At 42.3% G+C, this 18,566-nt stretch overlaps 1 protein-coding gene and 1 long non-coding RNA gene across 3 annotated transcripts in view; both read right to left on the bottom strand.

Moving 5' to 3' along the window:
- The window catches only part of CDC34 (cell division cycle 34, ubiquitin conjugating enzyme), a 58,105-nt gene that overhangs the window by 13,791 nt on the left and 25,748 nt on the right, over positions 1-18,566 (bottom strand). For both annotated transcript variants that reach the window (XM_073594034.1, XM_073594035.1), the window contains 3 exons: positions 8,429-8,515; positions 7,524-7,621; positions 1,982-2,116 (listed from right to left, as the gene is read on the bottom strand). In XM_073594034.1, coding sequence (XP_073450135.1) covers positions 1,982-2,116; positions 7,524-7,621; positions 8,429-8,515 — 320 coding nt within the window. The remainder of the gene's footprint in view (positions 1-1,981; positions 2,117-7,523; positions 7,622-8,428; positions 8,516-18,566) is intronic.
- On the bottom strand, positions 8,532-11,277 carry LOC141104128 (uncharacterized). Its single transcript, XR_012235479.1, has 3 exons — positions 11,226-11,277; positions 10,508-10,588; positions 8,532-10,395 (listed from the first exon to the last, which is right to left on the bottom strand). It is a non-coding gene; the product is annotated as an uncharacterized lncRNA (long non-coding RNA).

The following is an 18,566-nucleotide window of genomic DNA, read 5'->3' as shown; positions in this document are numbered from 1 at the left end:
GCTGTCCCACGCAAACCTGCCCTCTGACTTCTCTCTCCCCAGCACATATTTTTGGGCTGTTGCGGCACAGTGAAATACAGAAGGGCCTTATTTCTAATTGTTATGCATCCCTATTGAATATCTATCTATTTGGAAGCCTACCCCTGTAAGGCCATGGATCTGTGGGAGTCCGATGTGGGAGACTTGTCCGGTAAACTGTGGGAAAATACGCTGGAAGCAGTGCAAATTAGTTCTCATAATAATTCTCAGCGTTTATTGCAAATTCATTATTCAACTGTTTAAAATGGGGCTTTTGTCAGAACCAGTTTGTCCAAAATGTAGCAGAGATCATTGGGCTCTCATCCACATTCTGTGGAGATGTCCCAAGTTACACAGATACTGGACATCTGTTCTTGCAATGGTCAATAGAGTACTCCAAAACAGACATCCCTTCTGACCCCAGGCGCTGTGTGCTGGGAGTTTTTGAAAATATACTAGATGCCTATACTAAGGAATCGGTTTCCAAAGCCTCGTTTCAGGCGAATTATTCTCCTCCACTTGAAAAGCACTTCCCCTCCATCCCTTATGTAATGGCTAGACCATATGGGTACTACTTTATGATGTGAAAAGATTTACCAGCATCGTGGATGCCCTGCTAAATTTGAGAGGGTTTGGGGAGGCTGGCTTGATGCACCAGGCCTGGCCCCAGTAGACCTGATTATAGATAGGATATTGGGGTGAATGCTGTTGGTTTACCTAAACGCTTGCCGACCAGCCACCGCAGTTGTACTGTGGCAACATGGCTTGGCTGCACGAATCGCTGTCATGTTACGTCGCTTTTATATTTGGCCATTAGGGGCGCGTGCCCCCCACTCACCCACGGAGCCGATCTGTCATCTCCCCTACACAGTCCCCTCCCCCCTTCAGTTAGAACACACAATAGGGAACACGTTAACCCCTTGATCGCCCCCTAGTGGTTAACCCCTTCAATGCCAGTGACATATTTACAGTAATCAATGCATATTTATAGCACTGATCGCTGTAAAAATACCAATGGTCCCAAAAATGTGTCAAAATTGTCCGACGTGTCCGCCATAATGTCGTAGTCCTGATAAAAAAAAAAAATCGCAGATAGCCGCCATTACTAATAAAAATGCCATAAAATTATCCCCTATTTTGTAGGCGCTATAACTTTTGCGCAAACCAATCAATATATGCTTATTGCGATTTTTTTTACCAAAAATATGTATAAGAATACAGATCGGCTTAAACTGAGGAAAAAAAAAAAAATAGGATTTTTTTAATATATTTTTGGGGATTTTTTTTATAGCAAAAAGTAAAAAAATATTGCTTTTTTTTCAAAATTGTCACTCTTTTTTTGTTTATAGCGCAAAAATAAAAACTGCAGAGGTGATCAAATACCACCAAAAGAAAGCTCTATTTGTGGGAAAAAAAAAAAAAAAAAAAAAGGACGTCAATTGAGGCTGTATGTTCTCTATGTGAGCTCTATGCCGTTGGAAGCTGTAATTGCCTGTTTTCTACATTACAACTTTGCATTCTTTTGCGTTTATGGAACATGTATGCTTGAATGTGTTAAAAAAAAAAAAAAAAAAGTTCAACAAACCTCTGAAGACTTCACAGAACAGCTGTATTCATACCAAGATTAAAGTTGCACACAGGTGCACTCTATTTACTAATTAGGTGACTTCTGAAGGCAACTGGTTCCACAAGATTGTAGTTAGGGGCATCAGAGTAAAGGGGGCTGAATACAAACGCACGCCACACATTTCAGATATTAAATTTGTAAAATAAATTTGAAAACAATTTATAAATTTTCCTTCCAACTCACAATTCAGTGCCACTTTGAGTTGGTCACATAAAATCCCAATAAAATACATTTACGTTTTTGGTTGCAACGTGACAAAATGTGGAAAATTTCAAGGGGTGTGAATACTTTTTCAAGTCACTGTACATACTAGATATTCACAGTAAGTGACCTCACCTGATAATTTCTGTATACTCTTGATTACATCCCTTGCCTTCTTTCCATCTTCGATACATAACTGATGCATCCACATTGGCCGGCGAGAATGTGTTTGGTTCATTCAGAAGAGAGATTACACTGAGAAGGATTGTTCTGTGGAAATTCATTACACAATATCAAGTTACATTAAACCATTTTATTATCTCTATATACAGGAACAATAAAAATCAAGCTGTAAAAAAAGATGACGAATTAACCAGCATAAGGGTCAATTTATTTTAAAGCTGAATTTAGATAAAAAAAAAAAAAAAAAAAGTAAGAAGAAGAGAAGGAAGAAGGAGGGGAATGTATACCCACCATAAATTCCTTTTCTTTGAGGGACACTTTTGGTAATAAGCAAACAGGGGTTATGTTATGCCACCCACAGGAGAAATGGACACTAGACCCAGAAACTATTTATATTGTCCATTTAGAGAGACACAGCTTTGTGGTAATAAAGGACCAAAGGACATTCAAAAGAAGTTCAAACAGAGGTAGGCACACCAATAAACACAGGCAAAACAAGGGTATTAATGCGGTTTGCAGAACTTTTTGGCTGAAACTAGTGTGGTTGCATAAGTGTGCACACCCTCTTATAACTGGGGGCGTAGCTGTGTTTATAATTAAGCAATAATATTCAAACTCTTTTTAAATAGGAGTCAGTACACACCTGCAATCATTTAACCACTTGCTTACTGGGCACCTAAACCCCCCCTCCTACCCAGACCAATTTTCAGCACTGTCACTCTTTGAATGACAATTGCGCGGTCATGCAACACTGTAGCCAAATGAAATTTTTTAATCATTTTTTTTCCCACAAATAGAGCTTTCGTTTGGTGGTATTTCATCACCTCTGCGTTTTTTTATTTTTTGTTAAAAAAAATTAAAGACCAAATTTAAAAAAAAAAAAAAAAAAAAAAAAAAAATTACAAACCCTTTTATATTTTGTTAATAAATTTAGCAAACAGGTAATTTTTCTCCTTCATTGATGTACGCTGATCAGGCTACACTGATGGGCACTGATAGGCTGGACTGACGGGCACTGATAAGGTGACACTGATGGGCGGCACGGAAGGGCATTGATAGGTGGCAGCGATAGGCAGCACTGCTAGGGTACTACTGATGGGCATTGATATGTGGTACTGATGTATTGGTGGGCACTGTGGGCACATATGAGGCGGCTTTGCTTCTCACTGCTCGGGACCGATGTCCCTTCAACAGAAGCCGGTGATCTGCTTTTTTTTTCTCCTCACGCTGTCACGCTGTATGGTCTGATGAAACCAAAGTTGAACTTTTTGGCCATAATTCCAAAAGATATAGTTGGTGCAAAAACAAATACTGCACATCACCAAAAGAACACCACACCCACAGTGAAGCATGGTGGTGGCAGCATCATGCTTTGGGGCTGTTTTTCTTCAGCTGGAACAGGGGCCTTAGTCAAGGTAGAGGGAATTATGAACAGTTCCCAATACCAGTCAATATTGGCACAAAACCTTCAGGCTTCTGCTAGAAAGCCGAACATGAAGAGGAACTTAATCTTTCAGCATGACAAGGACCCCAAGCATACATCCAAATCAACAAAGGAATGGGTTCCCCAGAAGATTAAAATTTTGGAATGGCCCAGTCAGGGTCCAGACCCCAATCCAATTGAATACCTGTGGGATGATCTGGAGAGCGCTGTGCACAGGAGATGCTCTCACAATCTGACAGATTTGGAGTTTTTTTGCAAAGAAGAGTGGGTAAAAATATTGGCAAGTCAAGATGTGCCATGCTGATAGACTCATACCCAAAAAGACTGAGTGATGTAATAAAATCAAAAGGTGCTTCAACAAAGTATTAGTTTAAGGGTGTGCACACTTAAGCAACCATAGTTTATTTTTACTTTCCTCCACCTAAAAGATTTCAGTTTGTTGTTCAACCGAGTTGTACAGTATTTGGTCACATTAAAAAAGGTGGAAAAAGTTCTGAAATGATTCACACACAAAAGCCATAAAGTCTATATGGTAAAGGAGGTACAAATTGAAAGTCCACTATAGTAATGGCTGCTACATTTCTCAGGATATTGGATCACCTCTATATACTGAGAAAACAAAAGGAAACAAAAAAAGGAGCCGTCATCTAAGTGTCTATTTATTAAATGAACACTGAAAACAATTAAGATTGCACTCACAGGATGGAAGAGAAATTGGGCATATTATCAATCACAGTCTGTATAGCTGTTCCAGAGGGCCAATAGTCCAGGGGTGGTTTTGTAGACTCTGTATACTCTATTGTAACAGGATGAAACCGTAGCTGCACAATAGTAGGCATGGCAGGTAGATCTGTCATATACTGAGTACAGCTGCTGTGTGCAAACCAGAGTGGCTCCACTGGGCTGACAGATGAGCTTAGACTTCCCTGGACTATTGACCCCCTGGAACAGATGCATAAACTGTGATTGATGAATCATCTCAAAGAGAGTGTGAAAGAGGACCTAGTTGATGGAGAGTGTGATGAGTCTGAAGCATTATGGGTGGAACTGTACATGGGTGTGCGTACTACAAAAGGTGATCATTGGAGTTTGTTATAGACCACCCAGTGTTAATGAGGAGATGAGGCCCGACTAGAAATGATGCTCTGCTGGACCTGGTAATCTCAAACTATGCAGAGCTTATTACCAATATTCATATAAAATGAACATCTGGGTAGCAGTGACCATAACATGTTTTCATTTAATGTTAGCTGTAAGCAACCAACATACGGGAAATATAACAACACTTAACTTTAAGAGAGCAAAATTTTCCTAGGAGGAGGGCTGCTCTCCAAGACTTAAGCTACGAGGGAATATTGGCATCAAACACAGAACAGAAATCTGAATTCTTCAAAAAGACTGTACGCAAACTCACTACAAAGTACATTCCCATGAGCAATAAGTTTAAAAGGCTAAAAACAAAACCAATGTGGCTTTGTTAAAAAGTTAAAAAAGCTATAATTAAAGAAAAGAGCTTTTAAAAAATAAAAATGAAGGAACACTATCATTGTTTAAATATTACAAAGAATATAACAGAATATGTAGAACGGAAATCAAAGATGCGAAAATTCAAAACTAACGGCAGATTGCAAAAGATAGTAGAACAAACCCCAAAAAATTCTTCAAATATATTAATAGTAAAAAAGGTCAGGTGTGAGCAAGTAGGTCTTTTACAAAATAATCTGGAGTGGATGACTGGGGACAAAGAAGGTAAAATTTATTAAATACCTTCTTCAGCTCTGTGTATACAAAAGAGCATGTCCATAATGGGAATGGTATTGACACTGCCCGGAATGATCCACAATGGCTCAAAAGTGATATGGTCCAGGAATATTTAAACAGAATAAAGATAGATAAAGCACTTGGACCAGATGGCTTCCACCCACGAATCCTTAAAGAATTGAGCTTGGTCATTTCAAAGCCATCGTTTCTAATTTTTAGGGACTCGTTAAGGACTGGAATAATACCACTGGATTGGAGTAGGGCCAATGTGGTGCCCATATTTAAAAAGGGATCAAAATCTTTACCAAATAACTATAGACCTGATAGTTTAACTTCTACAGTCGGGAAGATACTGGAAAGTTTAATAAAAGACCACATAGATGAGTTCTTGCTGGAAAAAAAAAATATTTTAAGAAGTTGTTAAACAAATCTGATTTATTTTCATGAGGTGGTAAGTAAAACCTTAGACAGGGTGGCTGTGGACGTTGTATACTTGGATTTTGCAAAAGCGTTTGAGCCAGATGCCCGTACATGGCTAATGTATAAGGTAAAGTCTACAGGTTTGGAAAGATTGGTTTGTAAATGGATAGAAAACTGGCTAAAAGACAGAATTCAGAGAGTAGTGGTAAATGATTCTTACTCTGCATGGTCTAAGGGTATTAAGTGGTGTACCCAAAGGTTCAGTGTTGGGACCCTTACTTTTTAATATCTTTATTAATGATATAGGGTCTGGGATTAAAAGTACCATTTCAGTTTTTGCAGATGACACCAAGCTATGCAGTGGAATATTGTCCTTACAAGAGGTCTCCAACTTGCAAGATGACCTTGATGCATTGTTTAATTGGGCAACTATGTGGCAAATGAGGTTTAATATTGATAAATGTAAAGTTATGCACTTGGGGGCTAAGAACATGCATGCATCATACATACTAGGGGGGAGTACAACGGGGGAAATCAATGGTGGAGAAGGATCTGGGGGTTTTGGTAGATCATAAGCTTAATAATAGCATGTAATGCCAAGCTGCAGGGTTTGCCCCTGTAAGAATCATTAGTAAGACCTCGTTTGGAATATGCAGTTCAGTTTTGGACACCAGTTCTCAAAAAGGATATTGGGGAACTGGAGAGAGGCATGGAGGAGCTCAGCTAAGGGGAAAGATTAAAAGAACTGAATTTATTCTCTTGAGAAGAGAAGATTAAGGGGGGATACGATTAACATGTACAAATACATAATGGGTTCATATAGTGAACTTGTGGAATAGACTCCCTCAAGAGCTGGTTCTGTCCGGCTCAGTAGATTGTTTTAAAAATTGATTCTTTCCTACATGTAGATAATATAACTGGGTACTAACATTTATAGGTAAAGTTGATCCAGGGAAAATCCGGTTGACTCTCAGGGGGATCAGGAAGGAATCCCCTGCTGTAAGCAAATTAGATCATGCTTTGCTGGGAATCTTCACCTTCCTCTGGATTAACTGTGGATATAGGATTTTGTATATGGGATTTTAATTTTTTATTGGTTTAACTAGATGGACTGTCTTTTTTCAACCTGACTATATAACTATGATATGCCCAATTACCAGTGCAATCTTAATTGCTTTTAGTGTTCATTTAATAAACAGATACACGTAGATGGCAACGCCTTTGTTTCCTTTTGTTTATACTAGCACCATTGCAGAGAGGGTTTTTTTTTTTTCCAACCTTTACTATCGCTTTAATAACTCTGCAAGGAATTCATGGAAAACTATCCTGAACTGAAAAGAGGACTACTTTGCCAATCGGAAAAAAGACCGGTAGTCCCTGCAGACCGCAGGACCATCTCAGGGAAATACCAGTCGTGTTGCCTGTGCAGAGAGCAGAGATGTGGGAGGAACCCAGTAGGCCCATCCATTACAGGCTACCTGAAGAAAACTACAAGAGGATACAATCACCCTGCATGGAGATTACTGCACAATTCTGGCAGAAATACCCAATACACCAAGATTAATGTAAGAATAAACATGGCTCTTCTATTCAATATTGCTTATCCCAAAGTTCAGCTTTAAAGCAGATAAGCTGCTAGAAGGGTAGAGCAGACCTGTGATGGTAGTTGCAAACAGATTCATAATTTGTTATAACCTAGGCAGAAGTATTCTTTGAAGAAGAGGTATATTGAATGTTGAACTTGACCAAGGATTGTGGACTTTGCTTTTGCAGACTTGTGTTGCCCCATAATCTACAACACAGACCGGTTAAATCCATTACTGCAACATAGAGGCCTATGATCAGACAGATACAGAAGCGGATGCTTACCGCACATTTTGAGTAGGGTTCCACCGTTCAGAAGGAAGTTCTCCACTCTGGGGGTCATCTACTGGAGGATGCAATATGGAAATACACACATCTCCATTCTGTTGGGAAAATTGCATATAATTTAACAAACTCTACAATAGCTCAAAATAGTTGTTCTTCACTGCATGATTTCATTTGTAGATTCTTCCTCTAGGTGCCATGGGTTTCCTGGTGAACAGCTTCTGGGATAAACTCCAAGCCATTAAATTTACACTATAACTTTTTCAACTGGTGACCCAAACTCTTTGCTCCACCTGCCAACAACAGTCCCAACTATCTGGATCGCCAAAGCAAGGCAGCAGTGAAGGAGTGATGGACTATTTTGTCCCCAACCTAGGGACCAACGAAGGTTGCTTCTGCCTCTAAGAAAGGGGCAGAAAGCTCTGACATGAGAAGGGCAGGAAAGACTCTTTTTAATATTTGGGCTTCCTGGCCCATGAATGAGGAAGAGGAGCAAACTCTCAGCCAGGGCTGCCATTGTGGAGTAATCTGAAATTAATTCTAAACCTCAAACATGTGCAGATAGTTTATGTGTAGTGCAATATGGTCTTGTGCATGTCTGGGTCCTAATTTTGCATGGACACACATATGTATAATGTGTGTATTTTGGTTTTTAACTAAATTTCTTATCTTTTTTTTATATAGGTATTTAAATAGGGAAGGGAGGATGTCCTTTCTTTATTTTGCATAAACTAATGAAACTAAAGGCTGCTTGTCCAGTCGTAAGCTTAGTTTGACTGCATACATTACTGGCCATTTGAGATGGGGTACAGACAAGACGTAAGCTTTCATTAAGTTGTTCAGAAGGAATATTTAGGTTTTCATTGTTCACTTTCTAAATCCCTGTACAGGAAAATATTACTTACCTCATAGATGTTTGGATGCCACATTTTTGTAAGGAATCGGAATGTTGGAGGAGAGTATGGATAATCTATCGGGAATTTTAGTTGAGCCTGTTACAAAAAAAAAAAAAAAAAAAAAAATTCAGGTTAACATATATGAAAATACACATAATAAACCTTCATCAATGCGGTATAATGGAAGGAAGGAGCCAAAGCTTTCCAATCAGCAGGAAGCATAAGCGGTGTGCAGCTAGCCGCAGCTGTCAGATTTGTACTCATTGTACAAATGAATGGCCAGCATCGCTGCTGTTCACATATAGCCGCCCATCCAAGTATTAACATGCAAAAAAATCTCTGACTGACCCTGGACTTTGTGTGCAACTAGAACTCCACAGAAATGCCAACCCTGGATGCACACTAAGTGGCTGCAATTAATGGGCCAGTTTGTATGTAGCCCTAGTACAAAGTGTTGCTGCATATAGAGGTGGTGCTTAGTCACCTCTTAACACAGCAAACCACCTGTAGATATGCACCCAAGTAAATTAAGCATTAAACTAGTAGTTCTGGGAAACCAAAAAACGTTTAGATCGAAATAAAAAAGTTGAATATAAAAATAAAAATAGTGGTTTTCAACCAATGAGGCATCAGCTGTGGCCCTTGAAATCACTAAGGGGCTACAAATAACATTCAGTATACATAATGCTACAAAAGATGATCATAGAATGAAGACTTGATAAAGTAATCAGACTATGGACATGCTTCGTATGTGGTTGGAGATTGGAAACATGCAGGATACAAGCGACAGTGACTCTGTTACACGACTGGTAGAAATCCCTGCTTTTAAAGCCCGTTTCCAAAAACACACTTCACTGCTGGCTACTGGTGTCCATGGGCAGCAGGTTGAGACTTAGCAACTGACTGTGGAAACTTCACACTGGACCTCATGCAACTTGGATTCTGTGCCTCTCCACTCTTGCTCCAGACTCTGGGGCCTCGATTTCCAAATGAAAAATGCAAAATTTTACACAGTTCGTGAGGATTTTGGGAGCCATGTCATCTGCTGTTGTTGGTCCACTGTGTTTTATCAAGTCCAAAGTCAGCGCAGCCCTCTACCAGGAACTTCAAGAGCACGTCATGCTTCCCTCTGCTGACCAACTTTATGGAAACGTTGATTTCATTTTCCAGCAGGAATTGGCACCTCCCCACACTGCCAAAAGTATCTAGTTTAATGATCATGGTATCACTGTGCTTGATTGGCCAGCAAACTCACCTGACCTAAACCCCATAGAGAATCTGTGGGGTATTGTCAAGAGGAAGATGAGACACCAGACTCAACAATGCAGACGAGCTGAAGGCCGCTATCAAAGCAACCTGGGCTTCCATAACACCTCAGCAGTGCCACAGGCTGATCACCTACATGCCACACCACATTGATGCAGTAATTCATGCAAAAGGAGCCCGGACCAAGTATCGAGTGCATACTATACTGTACAAAGACATACTTTTCAGTAAGCCAACATTTCTGTATCTAAAATTTTTTTTTTTTTTTTAATTGGTCTTATATAATATTGTAATTTTCTGAGATACTGAATTTAGAGTAATTGGTGAGTATAGCCTCAGATACAAGAATATAGTATAACACATAAAAGTGCCATCATCCCGATTTAGAATAAAAAAAAAAAAATATATGGAGGAGTGGAGGTGTGGGGGCAGTTGCCACCACTTGCCTGCTCGCACGTACACGCCTCAAAAGGTGGGGGTGGGACTATCTCGGCACTTGATAATTAATCACAGTTAAATTAAAAAATACAAATTTTAATGAATACAAAAAGACAAGGATATACAGACCATATTAAAAACAAAGATTGGTATACACCACAATTAACAAATAACTTGTGGGTGTCCCCGTGGAGTTTCTGTTGGGGGGGGGGGGGGTATACATGAAGTTCCTCAACCGGTTTCGCGGTAAAAAACGCTTCTTCAGGGGGAGTCTATAAAACAATTAGTATTTTTATAGCAATGTAGAAGGTACAGTAAAACAAATTTAGGGCAACATAATATATTTCAAATATCAAAAAATCAAAAAAGAGAAGACAAGCTCACCCACTCAGACGGGGTCAGTAAAACGACAGGACCCAAAACAATTCCCCCCAGGGCGGACACGGGGGATTGTAGAAACAGGATCTGGTTGATTGAATAATAAAGAGTAACGTAAAATTATAGAGCCTATGGATGTTTTGGATTGCACACCCAAGTGTGATAGGAAGGTGGACGGAGTGGAAGGGTGAAAAATGGCGTGAGGATAAGTGCATAGGAGGGGAGGGAAGGGTAGGGGGGGGGTTGGTGTGGGAACGGAGAGAAGGAAAGATAAGGGGGGGGGGGAGGAGAGGGGGAGAAAGGAAAGGGGGGAGGGGGGGAAAGTTTCAGGAAAAAAAAAAGAAAAAAACAAGGAGGAGGGGGGAAAAAAAAAAAAAAAGGGTGGGAGGGGCGGGAAAGGGTTGGGACAGGCGGAAGGAGTGCAAGAAAAACACAGAACCCATAAAACGTGTATATCAATCGAAATACGGTATATACAGATAGTAGTAAGGTACACGCTACTCCTAGAGTCAGACAGTTGATACTACAGGTTAGGGATACAGCAGTTCTGCCGCATATGATCCCACAATGACATGATAATCTGTAAAGTACAATGCTACATGAGATCAAACACTGAAGGCTGGGAGCCAGGGACAAGGGAGGAATGGAGTACAGATGATGAGGGGAATGGGAAAAGGGAGGGGAGGGGGGGGCAACCCTGCACCTCTCACCAGAACATACTAACCTTCAGAGGAAGCGATCTCCGTGACAGCCGTGTTAGTGTGTTCTGGTGAGAGGTGCAGGGATGGACCCCCCCCCCTCCCCCTCATCGTCTGTACTCCATTCCTCCCTTGTCCCTCCCTTCCTCACCCCTCCTGGCTCCCAGCCTTCAGTGTTTGATCTCATGTACCATTGTACTTTACAGATTATCATGTCACTGTGGGATCATATGCGGCAGATGGCAGAACTGCTGTATCCCTAATCTGTAGTGTCAACTGTCTGACTCTGGGAGCAACGTGTACCTTACTACTATCGGTATAGATCGTATTTCGATTGATATACACAGCCCATGCAATTAAAATTGGTTTACTATATATCTGGTGAGTTATAGTGCCTTCACATACTTTTGTTGATCATTTGGACGTTATGGGTTCTGTGTTTTTCTTACACTCCTTCCGCCTCCTCATTCCCTCCCCCCTCTCCTTGTTTTCTTTTTTCTGAATTCTCTCCTCCCCCCCTCCCCCCCCCCCCCCCCTTATCTTTCCTTCTCTCCGTCCCCACACCAACCCTCTCCCTTCCTCCCCCTCCCCTCCCATGCACTTATCCTCACACCATTTTTCACCCTTCCACTCCATCCACCTTCCTCTCACACTTGGGTGTGTAATCCAAAACATCCATAGGCTCTATAAATGTGTCCGCCGTGGGGGGGGGGGGGGGGGATTGTTTTGGGTCTTGTCATTTTACTGACCCCGTCTGAGTGGGTGAGCTTGTCTTCTCTTTTTTGATATTTGAAATATATTATGTTGCCCTAAATTTGTTTTACCGTACCTTCTACAATGCTATAAAAATACTAATTTTTTTATAGACTCCTCCTGAAGAAGCGGTTTTTACTGCAAAACTGGTTGAAGAACTTCATGTATACTCCCCCCCCCCCCCCCCCCCCAACAGAAACTCCACGGGGACACCCGCGAGTAATTTGTTAGTTGTGTTGTATACCAATCTTTGTTTTTAATATTGTCTGTATATCCTTGTATTTTTGTATTATATTCATGAAAATTTGTATTTTTTAATTTAACTGTGATTAATTATCAAGTGCAGAGATAGTCCCAACCCCACCTTGCAGCAGGGGGTCGAGTGCGTCCCTGTTCTCAGTTTCAGGGGCGAATCAGGTCCAAATTGTTGCCCGAATTCAGACCTGAAAACGGAGCCGAAAGATGCACAGGACCCTTTTCCAGGGCCCCAGTGGTGTGTGAACCGGTTCCATTAGGAGACGGTCACAGTCTCCTGTCATGCAAATTGGATGTGGAAAAAATCCACATCCATTTCGCAAAAGTGGGAACCCAGCCCTAGTCCGCTGCAGTGCCATTCAGTTGGCATCCAATCAAACCCGTGCACCACAAAACACATGGCAATGCACTGCCTATTAGAGCTGCACGATTCTGGAAAAAGTTACTGTGACGGGAGGGCCCGTGGAACTCAGAATCCCTTGAAAAGTAGGGGATGCCCTTGTTCCAGCTCCCCATACCCCTCTTATGTCTAAGTCACCCTGTGCTATCCTGGCACAGGGTGAGTGAGAAAATATATCTTGGACTACTTAAAAAATGGGACAGTAATATTTGTCCACAATATCTCCTAGGATGTATGTAGAGACTATTATTGGTTTGATTGATTCTGAACTCAACCTGTTAATTGAGTGAGCTGATCACATTAGCCTCCAGGACTGGCTAGGAGACGAACAGTCTAATCCTACTATAGTTGTTGATGACTAGGCTGAGGAGGGGGGAGATCATTGTTTGTATTGTTAATTGTAATTAGCGCCTGCTATTGTGTGAAGCTCGGTGCCCACAAGTCTGTGTCCTACAGGTCATGTTTCTGAGTCATCTGGTCTGGGTAAATGATTTAGTAAACTAGCTCATGTTAATTAGGTTAATTAGGTTACGGGTGTATTGTTAGAGTAATATGAGCAGGAGGGGGGAACCTCATCTTCTACTGTATATAAGACTGTATTCTGGTTCTAATAAAGATATAGCCAATGTTAGCAGTGAAGCAAGTGTCGCCTTGTTTTGTGCTTGGAAGCGTTTGGAATATCTGATATCTGTATCCAGACTACAAGGAAGTGGTATACTGATGGAAGCACTCAAGTGGAGTGTGGGACGTTCCGTGACAGTTACCAGTTAAACTTACCGGTAACAGTGTTTCTAGGAAATCTTCCAGGATGGTACACCTGAGAGATGACTGGTCTCACCTGACAGGAAATACAATCAACAATAGAGGTTAAAAGCCCCACCCTTCCCTCTGCAGTTGTGGCAAAGTATTAGCCCACACCAGCGCACAAGGGTAAATTCTGTGAGAATTAGATATCACCAACAAGGGGTGGGAAGTAGGCCCTCTGTCCTGGAAGATTTCCTAGAAACACTGTTACCGGTAAGTGTAACAGGCAATTTTCTCCAGTCGTCTTCCAGGACGACACATCTAAGATGACGAACAAGAAGCTCAGGCCTACCTCAGGGTAGAACCACTGCTTGTAGGACTTTCCTGCGGAATGCCAGGTCCTGAGGTGACAACAGCCCCACCCTGTAGTGCCTCAGAAAGTTGTTCTGGCTTGTCCATGTAGCTGCGCTGCAGATCTGGTCAATTGATGTGCCCGCCTTCTCTGCCCAGGAGTTCGCCAGAGATCTTGTAGAGTGCTTTTTCAGGTGAGCTGGGATTGGTTTATCTGACTTCTCGTACACTACCGAGATGGTCTGTTTTATCCATCTCGCTACAGTTGGTTTTGAGGCCTGGAGAACCTTCCTCTGGCCACAGAAACTAAGTGGTTGATTTTCCTAAAGCACTTGACTAGCCAAATAAACTAGCAGACACCGTCTAATGAATGGAAGGTGCCTCCCTTTCATTCTGGGGATTTTCACAAAATGAAGGGAGAATGATTTCTTGTGACCTGTGGAACTGCAATGTCACCTTTGGCAAGTACAGGGGATTCTGCCTAAGGATAACCCTGTCTTCTAGAAGTAACAAAAAAAAAAAAAAAGGCTCTTTAAATTGTCAGACCCTGTAAATGACCTATCCTCCTAACTTAATAGGGATCTGAGCCACCAACTCAAAAGGCCCCCTAGTTAGGGTTCCAAAGTTAGGTCCCACAGTGGAACCCTATCGGGGGTTACCCTTTCCCTGGCTAATAAAAATCTCTTTATAAGAGGATCCAGGGAGAGTCTATCTAGAAATATGGAGAGGGCCGCTATCTGGACCCTGAGGGTAATAACTGCCAGATCCTGGTCAACCCCCTCTTGGAGGAAGGGATCATCCCCTGGGAGACCTCTCTCACCTGACACCAACAAGAGTAGACTCTCCAAATCTTTGCGTATATCCGCCTGGTGACTGGCTTTCAATCACCTTTTCCAAACACCCTGTTTCTCTGAGGGTTTCCCTCTCAAGCACCAGCCCGTCAGGGAAAGGAACCCTGGGTTGGGATGGAAAAATGGACCCTGTCTGATTGGCAGATGTAGCAGGGGTGGGTGGGTGGGGGGGGTTGACCACTTCTTTAGGGTGGGGAACCAGGTCCTCCTTGGCCACCAGTGCTTTTAGTATCAGACTGCAGTCTCAGCTTGGCTCAGCTTCTGTAGCACCCGGGGATGAGTGCCTTGGGAGAAAACGCATACGCCAGGCCGAACTCCCACCTCTGGGCTAAAGAATCCACCCTCTGGAAACCCCGCTCCCTGGCAAGGGAAAAGAACCTCCGTACCTTTCCATTTTTCCTGCAGGCAAATCGGTCTATTTTGGGTCTGCCAAAGTGCTGACTTACTAGTAAAAACACTTCGCTGTTTAGTTCCCACTCCCCCTGATGGATGGGCTGTTTGCTAAGGTGGGCTGCTTCTGTGTTGTAGGTTTCTTTTACATGGACCACCGAGATTGAGGGGATTCTCCTCTGTGCATCCTAGGATCTCGTGGGATAACTTCGTTAACCTCTGGGACCTGGTTCCTCCCTGTCGGTTTAAAAAGGATACCATAACCGTATTGTCCGAGAAGACCTGGACCTTTTTTCCCCCCAGATCCGGTCCTCGAAAACCATTAAGGCTTTTTGAACCACCAGGAACTCCCTGAAGATGGAAAAGGCCCCAACTCTGACCTTGGTCCCAGGCGCGGAGGTCTTCCAAGTGGGCCTCCCATCCCCAGGCTCTCAGGTCGGTCGTCACTCTCAGGGGTCCAGGGCCGACCCTCAGCCAACCTGCTTGGGTTGAGCCACCAAACCAGCGACTCTCCAACCTCCCTTGGGAGGGACACTGATCCATCCAGGGACTCTTCATCTGTCCCAGGAGGAGAGAAGGAATAGCTGGAGGTCTCGAGAGTGGAGCTGTGCCCAGGGTACCACCGGAATGCACAGTCATTACTCAGAGTACCCTCATGATGGACCTCAGAGACCTCCTTGAGTTCATGGAGTGTCGTCACTGCCCCCAGCACCTTCTCTATCTTTTTATGGGGTAGGAGAAGCTTTTGGGCAACAGTGGCCACCAGGTATCCCAAGTATACCTTTGACTGCGATGGTTCCAAGGATGATTTCTCCTGGCTGATCATCCATTCTAGTGACTCCAGGATGGACATCACCTTGTCCCGTTCTGTCAACAGCTGCTGTTGCGACTGATCGTCTATTAACATGTCCTCCAAATAGGGAATCAGAGCAATTTCTTGGAAGTGAAGAAAGGATATCACCTCTGCGAGGACTTTGGTGAGAATCCTCGGACTGGCCGCTAAGCCTAAGGGAAGAGCCCTGAATTGCCAATGTAGAACCCCCAGTTTTGTGAGTACCGCAAAAGGCAGGAACCTCTGGTGTTCTGGGGAGATGGGGACATGGAGGGATGTGGCCTTCAGATCCACCGTGACCATTAGGACCCCCCTCAGGAAGTGCTTCCTGACACTGTAGATGCCCTCCTTACGGAATATCTTGTACTGCAGGCATCTGTTTAGTATTCGTAAATTTATAATTAGCCCAAACTTGCCTGAGGGTTACGGAACCACAAATATATGAATAAATCCCCCAATCGATCTGACTTGCTGGGACTGGGACGATAACCTCTGCCAGCTCCCGGATGCTCTTACTTTAAAAAAGGACTGGAGAGTCACAAGCATTTCCAATTGCACAGTGAGAAAATCTTTCATGACTTGCGAGGTCTCTGCTTGCTAGTTTATGGATACACTTCAAACAGAACGGCTTAGTGTGGTCCTGTGGGAGCTCGTCATTGCAGTACCCACAACGTTTAGAAGGGGCTTTTGATTTGGACCTGCTGGCATTCCCCTGGGCAGGGCATTCTGTTTCTGAAACATAGAAATACAGCCCGTTAGTCGCTTCCTCCAAGCCCTCTGTAGAGTCCTGTAGGGGTGAGGAATAGGGCCACCCCTACCCTTACCCCACGCCAGGCCTGTTGTCTCCTCAGAGGACGGGCCGGGAAAAGCCACAGCACTTTTCTCCATCAGTGCCAGGCAGTGCCTCCGCCGGCCATGGAAGAAAAGGGACTCGAACCCACACTCCGCTGCCCTGCCCGATTGTCAGCGCGCTGAGGGAAACACAATCAAGAACTCAAGAACTGAGGAGCAGAGGGAAGGGTGGGGCTTTTAACCTCAATTGTTGATTGTGTTTCCCATCAGGTGAGGCCAGGTGTGCCATCCTGTAAGATGACTGGACAAAAATGAGAAAACAATTTTTTAGTTTAGAATAAAGATTCTCTCACTATTCTCATAACATCATCTTTCACATTATACAAAAAAATTGGCCTAACTTTACGGTTTATTTTATTTTTTTATTCATCGAAGTGTATTTTTTCCCCAAAAATTTGCGTTTGAAAGACCGCTGCCCAAATACAGTGTGACATAAAATATTGCAACGACTGCCATTTTATTCTCTAGGGTCTCTGCTAAAAAAAATAATGTTTGGGGATCCTAAGTAATTTTCTAGTAGAAAATACAGATTTTAACTTGTAAGCAACAAGTGTCAGAAAGGATTATGCACCATACACACGATCAGACAACAAAACCGTGGAATTTTGTTCGAAGGTTGTTGGCTCCAACTTTTCTTGCATACACACGGTCACACAAATGTTGGCCAACAATTACGAACGTAGTAACATACTACGTGGTTTTTCAGCTCTTTAGCGCCACCCTTTGGGCTCTTTCTGCTAATTTCGTGTTAGAAGTTTGGCGAGTGTTGATTCGCGCTTTTCTTTTTGCGTTTTTCATTTAGCGCTATTATTCTTCTTCTTATCACTTGAAAAAAAAAAGCCTTTGAAAATTTGTTTGCAATAACTCCATCAGTATCACCAGCAAAGCAGCTTCATTATTATCCTATTAAAGAAGAGAATTGTGCACTGAATTTGGAGATTTCATAATTTGCCACGTCACGAATATTAATTCTCCATTACGAACGATAGTTTACAAGACCGACCGCTTCTGAGCATGCGTGGACTTTTGTGCAACGGATTTGTGTACACACGATCGGAAAGCCCGACAACAAATGTTCAATGGAGCATACACATGGTCTGACTTTCCGCCAACAAGCTACCATCCAACATTTGTTGTCGGAAAATCCAATCGTGTGTACGGGGAATTAGTCTTTAAGTGGTTAAACTGACCTCATATACAGAGCGAAGCTCATCACTAGGTTTCCCTTCATCTCTCAGCACTGAGCAATGTTGATAAACATTTGCCAGATTTTTTTTTTTTTTTTTTACAGCTGTGAGTGAGCAGAGAACTTCTCTGCGCTTGTTACATGAATGAATCGTGGAAATGCCGGAAATAAGATCGTGAGGGTGGTTGAATTGAGATCAGGATTTTTTTTTTTTTTTAAACGATTAATTGTGCAGCTCTACTATCTATGAAAAATAGAGTATGTTCATTTTTTGGGCCACCTTAATATGCGTTAAACATTCCAAAATGAACCACATAGATCTGAACAGGCCCCACGGAAAAGAACAGTAAAAGATCTCATACTAACTGCTGTAGGACAGCGGACCTAGAGGGGCAAAGACCTGGTTACATACATGAACAGTGCATATGAAGAGAATACATGGATTTCTGAACTCAGACATGCATGCATCATTTCGGGATTATATGATCCTCAAGTGATTAAAAAAAAAAAAAAAAAAAAAAGGGTTTAGTTAAAAAGTTAGGTTTTGTCTAGTTATATTTGATACAGTGAGGGGAAAAAAGGATTTGATCCCCTGCTAATTTAGTACGTTTGTCCACGGACAAAGAAATGATCAGTCTATTAATTTTAATGGTAGGTTTATTTTACCAGTGAGAGACAGAACAAAAAGATCCAGAAAACTGCATTTCAAAAAAGTTATTTCACTCATTGAAATGAAAATCAATTTATAAGTAT

The sequence above is a fragment of the Aquarana catesbeiana genome, linkage group LG01 (assembly GCF_042186555.1).
Source record: "Aquarana catesbeiana isolate 2022-GZ linkage group LG01, ASM4218655v1, whole genome shotgun sequence".
NCBI classification, from domain to species: Eukaryota; Metazoa; Chordata; class Amphibia; order Anura; family Ranidae; genus Aquarana; species Aquarana catesbeiana.
The sequence above is the reverse complement of the archived record's forward strand: the minus strand, read 5'-3'. Positions and strand labels throughout refer to the sequence as shown.